At 36.8% G+C, this 14,021-nt stretch overlaps 1 protein-coding gene across 4 annotated transcripts in view; it reads left to right on the top strand.

Annotated features, from left to right (window-relative positions):
- GALNT7 (polypeptide N-acetylgalactosaminyltransferase 7) overlaps nt 1–14,021 on the top strand; it is a 102,431-nt gene that overhangs the window by 73,975 nt on the left and 14,435 nt on the right. For 3 of the 4 annotated variants that reach the window (XM_059721882.1, XM_014594157.3, XM_019481387.2), the window contains exons 4-8: nt 6,750–6,880; nt 7,125–7,204; nt 8,531–8,713; nt 11,750–11,867; nt 13,216–13,338. In XM_059721882.1, the coding sequence (XP_059577865.1) occupies nt 6,750–6,880; nt 7,125–7,204; nt 8,531–8,713; nt 11,750–11,867; nt 13,216–13,338 (635 nt within the window). Of the gene's footprint in view, nt 1–6,749; nt 6,881–7,124; nt 7,205–8,182; nt 8,366–8,530; nt 8,714–11,749; nt 11,868–13,215; nt 13,339–14,021 lie in introns of all 4 variants that reach the window. The other variant, XM_014594162.3, reaches the window with a different exon arrangement.

Here is a 14,021-nt window from a genome sequence, read left to right as displayed (position 1 = left end):
ATTGAGCTCAGAGCATAGTAGTAATCAATGGCTTGATGTTTAGTTGGTAGCCATTAAGTGGAGTGCCCCGGGGGTTGGTCCTGGGGCCAGTTTTGTTCAATATCTTCATCAGCAACCTGGAAGATGGCATAGAATGCACCCTTAGCAAGATTGCAGATGACACCAAGCTGGGCCGAGGTGGGGGGTAGTAGATGTGCTGGAGGGTAGGCCTAAGATTCTTAGTGACCTTGACAAATTGGAGGACTGGGCCAAAAGAAATCTCATGAGGTTCAACAAGTCAAGTGTAAAGTCCTGCACTGAGGATGGAACAATCCCATGCACCAGGGAGGTTGGGAGCTGACTGGCTGGGCATCAGCTCTGCACAAAAATACCTGGGGGTTACGGTGGACAATAAGCTTGAATATGAACCAACAGTGTGCCCTTGTTGCCAAGAAGGCTGATGGCATACTGGGATGCATTGGTAGGAGTCTTGCCAGCAAGTCAAGGAAAGTGATTATTCACTTCTGTTCAGCACTGGTGAGGCCACAACTGGAGTACTGTGTTCAATTTTGGACCCCCCACTAGAGAAAGGATGTGGAAACATTTGAGAGAGTCCAGTGGAGGGCAGTGAAAATGGTGAGGGGGCTGGGGGCACATGACGTCTGAGGAAAGGTTGAGAGAACTGGACGTATTTAGTCTAGAAAAGAGAAGACTGAGAGGGGATTTAATAGCAACTTGAAGCAGGGCTCAAAGGAGGATGGAGCTAGACTGTTCTCAGTGGTGGCAGATGACAGAACAAGAAGCAATGGTCTCACATTGCAGCAAGGGAAGTTTATGTTGTATATTAGGAAGAACTTTCTCAGTAGAAGGGTATTAAAACACTGAAGCAGGTTACTCAGAGAGGTTATGGAGTCTCCCATCCTCTGAGGTTTTTAAGACCCAACTTAGACAAAGCCTTGGCTGGGATGATGTAGTTGGGGATGATCCTGCTTTAAGTAGGGAGTTGGACTTAAATCACCTCCTGAAGTCCCATCCAACCCTATTTTTTATGATTCTATGGGGGCATATCAGCAAGCTTTCAGATGCTCATATACTTTCCTACCCATCTTCCTTTTCAGTTGCAGCAAGCAAGAAGGGAATAACTGTACTGTACACAGTGTATTATTTAAATGTATAACATGTGTTTGATATATACATGCACAGACTTTCCTAGTATTGAAATGTTAATGTCTAGTACAAAGTAGGGCTGATTTGAGAGAAGAATTGGAGGAATGATATATAAGAAAAGGTTGGTTTGAATTTTAAAACTGAATAGAGAAAGTGCACATTTTATGTAACGCATAATGAGCCTGTGGAACTGACTATCACAAAATTGTATTTTGGCACAGTGCTTAGTAGTAGTAAAAAACCCAAAATGGATGTTTTGTGTGGATGAGAATATTTACAATTACAGGAAAGTTTAGTTTGTAAATGAGGCACTGGCTTTTTACACTTTTCTGATGTACCTTGTACTGGACATTGAGAGAGAGAATGTTACCATTGGTTTTGATTAGTATGGTGGTTCTTATTCAGAGCTAGTATCTTCAGAGCCTGACTGATCATTCCCATCTTGTTCATCCATTGAGTTGGTATATATGGCAATGGGCTAGGTAAGTTTGAGCTGCTCCTCAAACTTATATATGGCAATGGGCTAGGTAAGTTTGTAAAGTTCCTGCTTTAGCTGCTTCTCCCTTCTTGGCATGAGCTGAACCCAGAAGAGCTAAAGCAGAAGCAGCGTACCTGCTTGTATAATGGGGTGCAGTCAGATGTGCTGCCTCTGCTGCAGCTTCTCAGTTGAGCTCCACGTGTCTCCATAAAATCAAGGCATATGGGGCAGTTTCAACCTGTGGCAGCAGCAGCTTGGAAATAAATAGGCTTCCTGAAGAGAGGCACATGGGGCAGTTCCATCTGCACCATGTACCTCTTTTCAGAAAACACTGTGCAGGGTTAGACTGGGAAGAGCTACAGCAAGAAAACACACTTCTGCCAAAGCCACTTCCCAATCTGGCACAGTGCAGATCTGCCTGGCCACAATGGTGGTGGCTATGGGATGAGTGTAATATAATTATAAGGATCTAATCAACTAATAACTAATTCATAATTTAACAATGCAGTTATGGTTATAATATAATGTTCATAATATATTTATGCTGTGTTTTGTTTTTTTTAATTGGGCTGCTACAAAATTTTGAGAAGTTATTCCTATTTCATCAGATACTAAGCTCGGAATGAAATGTTATGACCCCCTAACTGTGCCAGTACTCGAATATAATACTATAAAGAAACATCTATTCTAGGGTGCACACCCATTTAGCAGCATAGGAATAACCAATTGACTTTATTTTGCAATCCAAATCACTCTTGGATTTTGTTTCATGTTTTTTCTTTCTATTGCAACCAAGGGATGTACTAAGAGAATGAGGTTATGGGTGTGCTGAGCTATATGAAAACAATAAAGACAAATATGCTGCTGAGATATAGATCAGACCTGTAGTTGCTGAAGGAGTTGTTATGAAATCTAAATTAGGCAAATAATTGCAATGGTATATTTATGCTTTTTTAGCCAACACGAAGTAGTACTCAGGCAGTAGTTAGAGATGTTAGCTTCAGAATTTTCTCCTTTCTCCACCTGTTTCAAACATGGATTATAACTGCCATTCCAGCCATCAGAGACTGTCTGGACACAACTTCCTGTACAACTTGTTAAATGTAACTACCAGACAAAGTTGTTTGAGAAACATGAGCCCTTATTCAGGAGCTCTGTGCGCTGAATAAGTAGTACTGGCAGTTTAGTAATGGGGAATGAAGCTCTTATGCTGTACAGGAGAGAATTTGTGAGCAGTTTTTACATCATTTTCCCACCACCCCCAGAAAAAGGTTAAGATAATATGTTTCTGTTGGTAGTACTTCTGAACACACATATTCAAAATTAAGAAGATTGTAAAGGGTACCCATTAACTTGTGGCTTGTATTTATGGGAATTATTCCTTTCTAGTTCTGGAGAAGAAACAGTTTACTCTTCGTTCATCTTTAATGTTTTCAAAACGATTTGTTTTATAATCTGTCGGTAGTAGTTTTCTTGCTGAACAACTCTCTTCTTATTCTCTCTTCTGTATTCTTTCTTTCTCTTCTGGGTATGATATTTTTTCATTATAAAGAATTTCCAGATTGTTGGGATTCTCTTTCTTTTGTTTTATTTATTTATTTATTTATTTATTTTTGCTAATTTGCTTTGCCAAAAGTAGAGAAAAACAGTGATTACTTCAAGTCATTGTCAAGTTAATAAAGCTCCCACAGCTCTAATATTATAAATGGAAATTCTTAGATTAACTAGATGTTAAAATCTAATGAGGAGTGCATAAATGCCAACATTTTCTTCCTTTGTTATGAGTGTAGATTAATTTTTATCTTCTTTTGTTATAAATGTGTCTGGTAACAAAGGAAATGGTTAATTTTAAATATTATTACAGGACCCTTAACTTCAGATATTTCCTAAACCTTCTCTAGTTTTCCTGTAAGGCTCAGTGCTCCATTATCACCTTTTTGCATTTAAACCATGGTTCAAGTACTTAAGTACTTACCTAACTTTAATCCTGAGAATAGTTCCACTGAAGTCAGTGGGATGAATTTTTAGAGTTACGCTTCAGCTAATGTTCCTTGCTGATCCAAGGCCATAATATCCTTCCTGATGAAAAAGGGCCAGATTTTCAGCTGGGCTAAATTGTTACAGCTCCATTTGTAGCCACTGATTTATACCAGCCACGGAATTTCAGTGTTGGTATTTCAATAGTCCTCATGCGATATTAGTTTGTGTCTCCACTGACCGTTTGTGTTAAATCCCATTCTTGTAGTGCCCCTGGTGCAGCTCCCTATGAGGTAACAGAAGCAAGAGAAAGAGCCTACACTTGGCTCCGGTGTTTTTACTGACTCATGTAATTGTGATCAGAGTAAGTTTGTATTACAGAGTGCTACAAATATCATTTAACACGAGGTCCTATCTGTCCTGGTGGTCTGGTCATTAACATCCGTGTCCCTGCATTAGTAGTAGTACAGTAACAGAAATTCACAACAATAACTGATGTAGGAGGAACTACCATAACTGAGAACTAGAAAAATACAGATGGGAAGCAAATCAATCAGGCAAAATCTGAACAGATGAGAGGGGAAAAGATTTACTTAGGTTTTTTACAACTTTGCTTTTTACCAATACATTTGGATGAATATTGGAATCTTTGTTAAAAATTATGTTCAGCCTCTGCATTAAGTTTTGACAGTGCAACAAAATCTGGGGAAATTGGACTGAATATTTCCTGATTTATTTCTAAAAGGCTTTTTTCCTTTTTTCCCCTTCTTCGCCACCTATTTAAGTTTTAAAGACATCAAATAAATGTATTTGATTTATATCTATCTATCTCTAGGTCAGTGACTTCCTTTCTAGATGTAAAGCCTGTAGAGTCTACTGTCTTGTGATTTTACAAAGCTAGACCTTGGAACCCTGTAATATTAGGAAAGGGGAAATTCATGACTTTTCATTGGGAACTGGAACTTGTTCCTAGACCTGGAAGAGTCTAAGTTAATTAACTTTAAAGTCTTGATACTTCAGGAAAGCTTTCCACAATTTGTGTTAAAGGATTTTATGGCTCTCTTTGACCCTTGCACAGAGATAACTAAAGCATGCTGTTCACAGGCAGAAAGATTTGAAAATTACTTCAGTATTTTAAAAGTCTCTAAAGCATTCCTGACAGTTTTTCTGTAGCATATAGTATGCCATAAATAGAATACATAATGGTCTGATATAAAGATTTTACTGGCACTTGTTTAGGATGACCCAGTAACTTATAGTTTATGCATTCTCTAACTTTCTGATCACACTTACTACGTATGCTGTGTGTCTTACAGATTAAATTTTCTTTTTCTAGCTCAGCTTATGCCCCTGTGAAATATTTGTAACACAAATATTTAAAATAGATTTGCAAAGAGAGGAAGACAAGGGCATGTCAAATGTTGTGCCTACCTATTTTTACTATGAAATTTCTAGAAATCTTTTATGGAAGTTTTGTCTGGACGAGTATTACAAAGAGAGAGGGTTAAAAAAAATTCTCTTCTTAGTATATGATCACTGAAACAAATGTGGTTGTGTTTTGCTTTTTCATTTTAATTATTCAGGCAAGTACCCTCTTGTTATTTAAATTGCAGTCTCTGTTGATAGGTGTTTTTTTTTTTAATCGAAGATGAAGTAAAATGTAGGAATCCTTGAGACTAAAGTTAAAGTGTTATCTGTAAACAAATTTGAACAGCTTAATTAACTTAGGTGCATAAGTGCCAGTTTTGGCATGTATATTTTGCAGTTCTATTCTGGGCACGATTTAGTTGTACAAATGTCTGCTCAGTTACTCAACTAAGTACACTCAGCAGGGCTAGGCTTTGGCTGGGTAGGATTGTGCTGCCAAATGCTTGCCCAGGTTTCTATGATTCAATCATAGAATCTCGTGCATATGTCCCAGCTATAGTCAGGCAAAAATCCGCAGCTAGTTGGTGTTAGAGGCAGTGGAAGGTCCAGGTTCTAGGCCTGTATCTCCTCCACAAGGTCCCAGGTTAGGCATTATCCACTCCCCTTGAGGCATTATCCCCTCCCCTGGACAGCCAAAGGTGGGACCAGAAACAATGTGACTCAATAAGATGGATGCTGTTCTTACTGGGAGGTCTCCCTGGGTTCTAGCCTGTGTGCTCAACTCCCACTGGGCAGAAACTTCTCTATTGGTCTCCACCCATTTTTATTCAATTACTATTAAATGTCAGGTTCAGTGGGTCAGCCTTAGGAAGACAGCTGTCGAGGGGGATAGAAAATGCCTTGCTATACAACCTATCTTCTACCCTTTCTTAAACCTTCATTTTTGCTTCGTGATGCTTCTAGCTGTCATCAGTAGTTTTCCATCTTTTTTACTTTGTGCTTGTCCTTTGGATTTGATCATCAGATGTTGGACCACAATCTATTCCCCTTAGTCATTTTCCTTTAATTAAATACAGTTTCTACTTAAAAAAACAATACTCAATCAGAGATGGACTTGGCTAGTACGGTCTTGTGTGTAGCTGGGGAAGGTGGGCAGAAATCTGGGCCTTTTGGAGTTTTTGCTCAAGTTCCCAGCAGCCAAACACAAAATTTAACAAAGATTTTGTACACATTAGCACAATTAATTTATATCAAGTTAAAATCATGAGGTGAGTTAGTGAATAGTCATGGACTGCTTGCTCAGAAGAATTTACTGCGTGTTTCTTCCTTCAGCTATTGTGTCAAGTGAAGTCATGGATTCTTCCATCACTTCCTGTCAAATATGACATGGTACAAGTTGGTTATAACAAACACTTTACTTCCTGTATTTGATTTTGTATGTTACTCAAATTTATTGGATGTGAGTAAAACCTGAAACTTAACATCCCATGTATTAACGGAAAAATATGAATTTGTCAGTCCTCTTGTCTTACGGTCAAATTGATAGAGTGCAGTTACAATCTCATGGAGCTCCTACCATAAAATCAAAGAATTTCAAGTCTAGGTGTCATCCCACTTAAGTAGCAAGTTGTGATCAATAGTTTGCAGAATATTTATCTGAGATGATTTTGAGTTTTAACCTTCTAGACTTGTTAGCTCTGGTCAGTTATGTTCACTTAGTTCTGTAAGTGCAAAAGTTATAATTATAACGTGGAAAACTCTTTTTTTTATTATTTGATAGCACACTTAAAAGAAAGACTAGAGGAGTATATTAAGCAGTGGAATGGCCTTGTAAAGGTATTTCGAAATGAGAGGAGAGAAGGTTTAATTCAAGCTAGAAGCATTGGAGCCCAGAAGGCTAAACTTGGACAGGTAGAAAATGTTTGATAAATTTTAAAAAATCTTTTAATTTAAACAGATGCATAAAACTATTGGTATTGTATTGTGAATATTATTCAAGTAAGTCAAGCTTAAATTCTTAAGACATTATTGTGTAAATTTTTAAATGCATATGTGTATCAGAAATTTAAAATGATAAGCCTTATTGAATCAATGTCATTGGTATAGAAAAATCTCCAAAGATTATATCTTTCCCTCTTTTGTTTTGTTTTTAAAGGTTTTGATTTACCTTGATGCCCATTGTGAGGTGGGAGTTAATTGGTATGCACCACTTGTAGCTCCTATATCTAAGGACAGGTAATGCTTTCCTGTTAGTTTCTATATCTCGGAATTCTACTCTAGGAAGAAAAATAGCCACAGTAACAATCTACATGTTTCAGCCATATCCAGGGTATTGTTAATATTACAGTTATTGTGTAATCACTCAGAGTAGAAGATCTTGTCTTGTAACAAGTAAAATAGTCATGTAAATAATATATAGCTTATTTTTAATTGGGGAATTGAAGAAAGGGGAATACAAGGCAGCCAACTAGTTTTTCCTTGATTCTTTCTTACAAACCCTATTAGAAATATCCTAATTTTCTTACTTAGGGCAAAGGAGGAACCTACATAAACAAGACTGTTATTAAAGCTGAGCAAAGAGATGGTATTTAAACTGGGGGTACAAGCCTGGGAGTGGCAGGGAGAAAGGGGGAAAGAAGAGAGAGAGAGTGTGTATGTGAGTACTAACATTTGATTGAATGGAACTTTTCAGATCATTAAACCCACTGTGATCTTAAGAATGAGTTTGGCCAGTATGTTTAAAAACCAGTACTGAAAAACTTTCATGGTTTAACAAAGCAATATTTTTTCCAAAAGACTGAGTTAATAAGGAAATTATATATAGCAGTCTTGGATAGTTAAAGTCTATAGTTGCAAAAATAAGAGCAAGACTTTTATTTTTCTTATTGTTTCACTGTAGTGAAATTTCTTGTTTTTCAATATAGATAGGAATTATGGAAAATACTAAATATTTACCAAAGCTTCCATGTTTTTCTTTATGGCCATAGGAGATATTTTATTAAGAGCCCCTTGTCAGGAAATAAATATTTCCAGTATGCGGTTGACACTCTTACAATAACACATGTATTGGAAAGTATATTCCTGATCTTTGCACTTGATTTTTCAGTTCCATTACAGAAATAGTAAAAAGTTAATGGTGGATCTATTAGATTAGACAGATTAACTTTCTTAAATTGTATTCTGCTCTTTCTTCCCCTTCTGTAAATGTTTCAGAACTACATGTACTGTGCCCCTAATAGATTATATAGATGGGAATGATTATTCCATTGAGCCACAGCAAGGTGGGGATGAAGATGGCTTTGCCAGAGGGGCCTGGGACTGGAGTTTGCTGTGGAAACGTATTCCATTAAGCCACAAGGAAAAAGCCAAAAGAAAACATAAAACTGAGCCTTATCGGTAAAGAGTGCTGTTTTTCATTCTGTGAATTGTAATGAATGAATATCTAAACCCTGTCATTTTTCCCCCTTCTTTTCCCATGTACTCTGATTCACATAAATGTACCATATGGGTCCATGTACCTACTTAACCTCATCCTCCCTGCCGCCATCCACAATCCTGCAGAACCACATGCACTGTGCCGCTTATAGATGTCATAGAGGGCAACACTTATGAGATTGTACCCCAAGGGGGTGGTGACGAAGATGGGTTTGCTAGAGGAGCATGGGATTGGAGTATGCTATGGAAGAGGGTGCCTTTGGCCAAGCGAGAAAAGGAAATGAGAAAGACCAAAACTGAACCGTATCGGTAATCACTAAATCACTTACACATTTTTCCTTTCTTAAGTAGATACTGATTTACTAAAAAGTCGCGGGTACTTCTAGCTTGGTTTTTTTTTAATGCTCCTAACAACTGTAGATGCTGTGTCAAAAAAAAAAAAAAAAAGAGCATCTTTCTGTTGTATCTCTGTTGCTTTCTTGTACCTCTCCACCTCTGTTTTTCTCTAATTAACACTGCAAGCAAAATACAGGATGTATTTTAGATTAATGATTTTTATTTGGAAAAGTAAATCATTTGTATGTTTCAGTTTCCAAGTTTATCAACTTACCAAAATTTGTGAACTACTAAAATTGACTGGTAATGCAGGGAACAATAGTAACTGTTTACTGATTTGATCCATAATAAGCATGCCATGAGTGTTCAAAAATAGTTCTTAGCTCATAAAATCTGTAGTCTACTATGTCTCGTGAAAGTGTGCATATAGCTTTTATGTGCATGTATCAAAAACCAATAAACTAAAAGGTCACATATGACCTTTTAAAAAGACACTCATTGGTTTAAAATCTTAAGATAATTCTTTAGCCCTCTGCAAAGTATCAACTAAACAGAATTCCATTCTCTTTTATGGGAGGAGCCTAGTGATTTTAATATAGTCAAACCTATTTCCTTTAGTATGTGAGGGATATATTGTTCCAACCAAAAAATACATTTTAATGTTTGCTTAAAATGTGGGTTTCTGAACTTCTTTCAAGACTTCTTAAGAGGCTGTGGTTCTGCTCTGCTTTTCCTTTACACTACTCTAACCCTGTAACCAAGATTACATGTATCTGAATATAATCTTTGCAGCTCTAGAACATTGTGCTTTATCTCAGTTTTATACGTGGTTCAGACAAGTTGTGAGAACTAATTAATGCTTTACTTGGCACTCACCCCATGACTTGTGAAAATGGCAAAACATGCAAGAATATTATGAAGCTTTGGTCTCTTCGGTACTTCATAGTATGTAAGAGAAGAATGCTGTCCACATTGAAAAGTTAACATTAGTTTAATGCTGGTAAAGGTTGACATCACATTTGTATACACAACAAAAATAGCTGTTTGAACTATTTTCAGAAAAGCTCTGGAGGTAATAATTAAAAATATTAATTGAAACAAAAATACATCACTTCTTGAAAACATCCTTATCCTAATATATATCCAAAGTAGATGCATTTTACTGTGGCAATATGAATCAAGTAAAGCAAAGTATACGTTTTGGTAAAATAATGTAGGAAGATAAACTAGTTATGTTTTCCCTGAACAGAAAAACAAGAGTATAGTAAAATGTAAGGTGTCCTATCTATTACATTTATCAGCTCTCTGATACCTGAAGGATCCATGTGACATGGCAGCAATTTAGAAAGGCACTCTAACAGGGGTACGCAACCCCAGGCATGCATGCCAGAGTGTGGCACATGAAGGCATTTTGCTTGGCACGCGTGCCTTGAGGCAGACAGTGGAAAAGTGGCTGGGGCTGCGAAGCCACAACAAGGATCATGCCCCTCTCAGCTCTCCTGCCATCTACCCCTGTCATGGCAACATCTTCCAAGTCGAGGTTGCAGGTGCTTTTGGCACTCTGCCCAAAAAGATTGCTGAGCCCTGCACTATAGTAAGTGGTGTAGTACATGGAAACGTAAAAAGAACTCCACATACATCTGAACAAGGATTTGCACTGGTTGGGAGTAATAGATCCATAACATTTGTAACCAGCCATCCTTGTGGTTGACTCGGAAAGCATGAGCTAATTCTAATTCTTCATGTTTTATGAACTTGTTCAGTCTTAGTTTCTGTGCAGAAGGGGAATATGCTGCCACTAATATTAAAATGATATACCATATCAACTAAAAATCCAGAAATCTCAAAAGGATAGTCTAGAGCAGAAGTTAACTACCAACAGCCTGTGAGACAAATCTGGCCTGCAGTTGGGGGACTTTGATTGTGGCTGGGCAGCTGGACGCCTCACCCATGCCACATCACAACCAGATGGCAGAAAGAATTGCAGCGTGGCTGCCATCTCCTAGCACATGCCTGCCTTGGACCCAAGCTAGGTCATTCCAACCTGCCACCAGAAAGCATTGTTTATTCCAGGTCTTAAAAACTTGGTTTCATTTCATAGCTGTGCCACAGATTACTTTGGTAACCAGGAACAATTCTGTGGCTGTTTCCATTTATCTTTTAAAGATAAACTGCTTGCTTTGCAGAGGTGTGTGAAGCTTAACTCATTATCTTTTCTTCTTGGCTTTTTAGGCCTGGGGCAGAAGATGTTCAATTAAATAGGCAAACTAGATTCACATTCTCAGGTACTACTAGCAAGTTGCCAAAGAACTTTGATAGCAATCACAGTGGTAGAATATTCAACTGAAATGGACAACATCTTTTCATGTAACAGTTCTTAATGATGTACAAATCTTGTTTTGTAGAGCTACTTTTGGCAAAACCAATTTTTAAACAGTAACATTTAATTTGAAACCTGTACAACTTGACATTGTCAAAATTACATATAACTTGCTTCTCAAACCTCCATAATTATAAATTAAATTTTCTGCGTGATTTTTCTTCCATGGTTGTTATATTGATTTTTTTTCAATAGAGCTCTGTAATAGATTTCTTGTTGTGTAGTGAGGTTTCAAGGCAGCTTCTCAGAACACAAATTGTTTCCTAATAGGGTCTATTCTCCTGCTGGACATACTTTAAACTGCATCAAGAAATGGTGCAATGGTTCTTTTGATGTAATTAATAGAGTATAACTGTAGATTTAATTTGGTTAACAGAATAATACTGGCCAGTATTCTGTGAAATTTACAATAGCAATGAAATCAATTATTTCTTTTAAAAAATTACACAAATTGAAAGAATCACAGCAAGCTTGAAACAAAGCTTTATAATACCTACATGTACTGCCATTCATCTAATCTTTATCATGTATTAACAGCAAATTGAACCTTACATTAAATTTATTTTTTTTCCAAAAGACTGTCATGTTCTGTTGGCTAAAGGAATTATTTTTGTGGCTCTTTCTCTTAGGTCTCCTGCAATGGCTGGCGGATTGTTTGCCATTGAACGTGATTTCTTCTTTGAACTGGGTCTCTATGATCCAGGTCTTCAAATATGGGGCGGCGAAAACTTTGAAATCTCTTACAAGGTAACAGCCGAATTGATCTGCCTTCAAATGAGAACTTCTAAAAATTATAAATATTTATAGAATCTCCATTGTCATAAATACAGATTACTTTAAATACAAGCTACTGCAGAAACTTAAACCTGCCTTTGTTCTTCCCTTTTTCCAGTCCTCCTGGGAAAGGAAAAATAATCCTGGAGTTCTTCACCATCATAGAAAATTCTTTAAATAAATATTTGCTTTCAAAAAGAAAGGTGGTATGTGGAGAAAATCCTAGCTGAGTAACTCATCAACAACATATTCAGGGCATTCACAGGAATTCAAATGGCAGACAGACCAGAGAACAGTGTCCTGATTAATAGAAGTAAAAGTGCCAAATTTATTTTATAATCCAACAGTTTTGACAGGGAGCCTTTAACTTGTAATTGAATAATAAAGATAAGAAGAAGAAAGTAAATTACGAAGTTAATAACACTGTCAGTGGTCTCAGTTCTTCAAGCTTGGCTGATGGCCATATGGAATTTGACCTGATTGAGAATGGCCCAGTTTTCATGGGTTTAGTTCATACCTGTCTTCAGTTATAAAAGATTTAAATGCAGCATTATTTGGACTGTCTTTAAATTGTCCTTTTTCTTAAATTAATGGGTGATCCAGAGTGATCTCTGTGAGGTTGTTTTGTTATTGTTTCAAACTGTATCAGTTCAGTATTCTTTACCATTTTCATTTTAGTGTTAAAATATTATTGGTGTCTAAATGCATTTCCATTACCTGCTGATTTGATCTTTTGAAGATGACAACAAAGCCCCATTAAAAGAAAGCCAATATGTAGCTTAAATTACTACTTTGGTTCATACCCAATTAGGGGCAGTTATCTTTGTAAGTTCCATCAGCCATTCCTACTTTTTATTTGGAATAATAATAATAATAATCCTGAGTATAGGAGGTCTGTGATAATTAAATAATTTTGTGTCTCCCACATAATTTTCTGTAGAAAAAAATTGGGATGGGCATCAAAGAAAGAATAATATCTGTGAAAATTAAATGTGAACTGATATTTAAGAAAATAAAACCTGACCCGTTTTTATATACTCATTTATAACTGCCTTTTCAAAGAATAGTGGAATGTGATCCTGAAAACATGATTCTGAGGTGCCGCTTTATAAAATACTTTATAAGATACTTCATAGAGTTGCTGAAGAATGTACTGGATAGAACCCCCCCCTTTTATTTCAAGTCTTCATTCTGTCCTAAAGTCAAGAATGACTTGTTGTGAGGCTCTCTGTTATACAATCAGTGTAATAAGAATTTGTTTTACATGCTATTGGAATTGTACATGTACTTATTATACATCATTCTGTGTTTGAACTTGCAGATCTGGCAATGTGGAGGGAAGTTGTTGTTTGTTCCTTGTTCTCGTGTTGGACACATCTATCGTCTCCAGGGTTGGCAAGGAAATCCACCACCAGTCTATGTTGGATCTTCTCCTACGTTAAAGGTAAGACCAACTTAAAGCCAGAAAATGGTTTCATCTTAAACTTACAAACACAGCTTGTAAATTCTAAATATACAACTCTTCTATAGCACAATACACAGTTATTTAAAGAACCATCACTTTTTTGTTAGGAAAAGTCAGTAATTTGTTTCCTCTGACTACCTGAACATGAAAAATGTGATTTAAAAATATTTGCTGCTTATAAAAAACTGTTAATAACATATCCACTTATTTTTGTTGTAATATCATTTTTAACACTAAGTCATTGTCTACCTAGGAAAATAACTAGGAATAGCTATTTTGTGATCCCCTCAACCTCCAGATAGCACATTGTTATTCACACTGGGGGGCTTTGTATATTTGGTTTAGTCCATTTCAGAAGCTGATTAAGCTAAATTGCAGAATGACTCGTGAATAGTCAGACCTGTGTACTGTTAGACAAGATACTTTAACTACATACTAATTGTTTAGTCTGGCTTGACTTCAACAAGGATTTTAGCACAGTCTCCTATGACATTCTCATTAATAAGCTAAGGAAATACAGCCTAGGTGAAAGTATTGTAGCATGTCTTAGAGTCATAGAGGAGTAGGGCTGGAAGGGACCTCCAGAGCTCATCTAGTCCAATACCCTGCCTGAGGCAGGAACATCCCTATCCAAACCATTCTGTACAAATCCATAATCTAAA

The sequence above is a fragment of the Alligator mississippiensis genome, chromosome 2 (assembly GCF_030867095.1).
Source record: "Alligator mississippiensis isolate rAllMis1 chromosome 2, rAllMis1, whole genome shotgun sequence".
Classification (NCBI taxonomy): domain Eukaryota; kingdom Metazoa; phylum Chordata; order Crocodylia; family Alligatoridae; genus Alligator; species Alligator mississippiensis.
The sequence above is the reverse complement of the archived record's forward strand: the minus strand, read 5'-3'. Positions and strand labels throughout refer to the sequence as shown.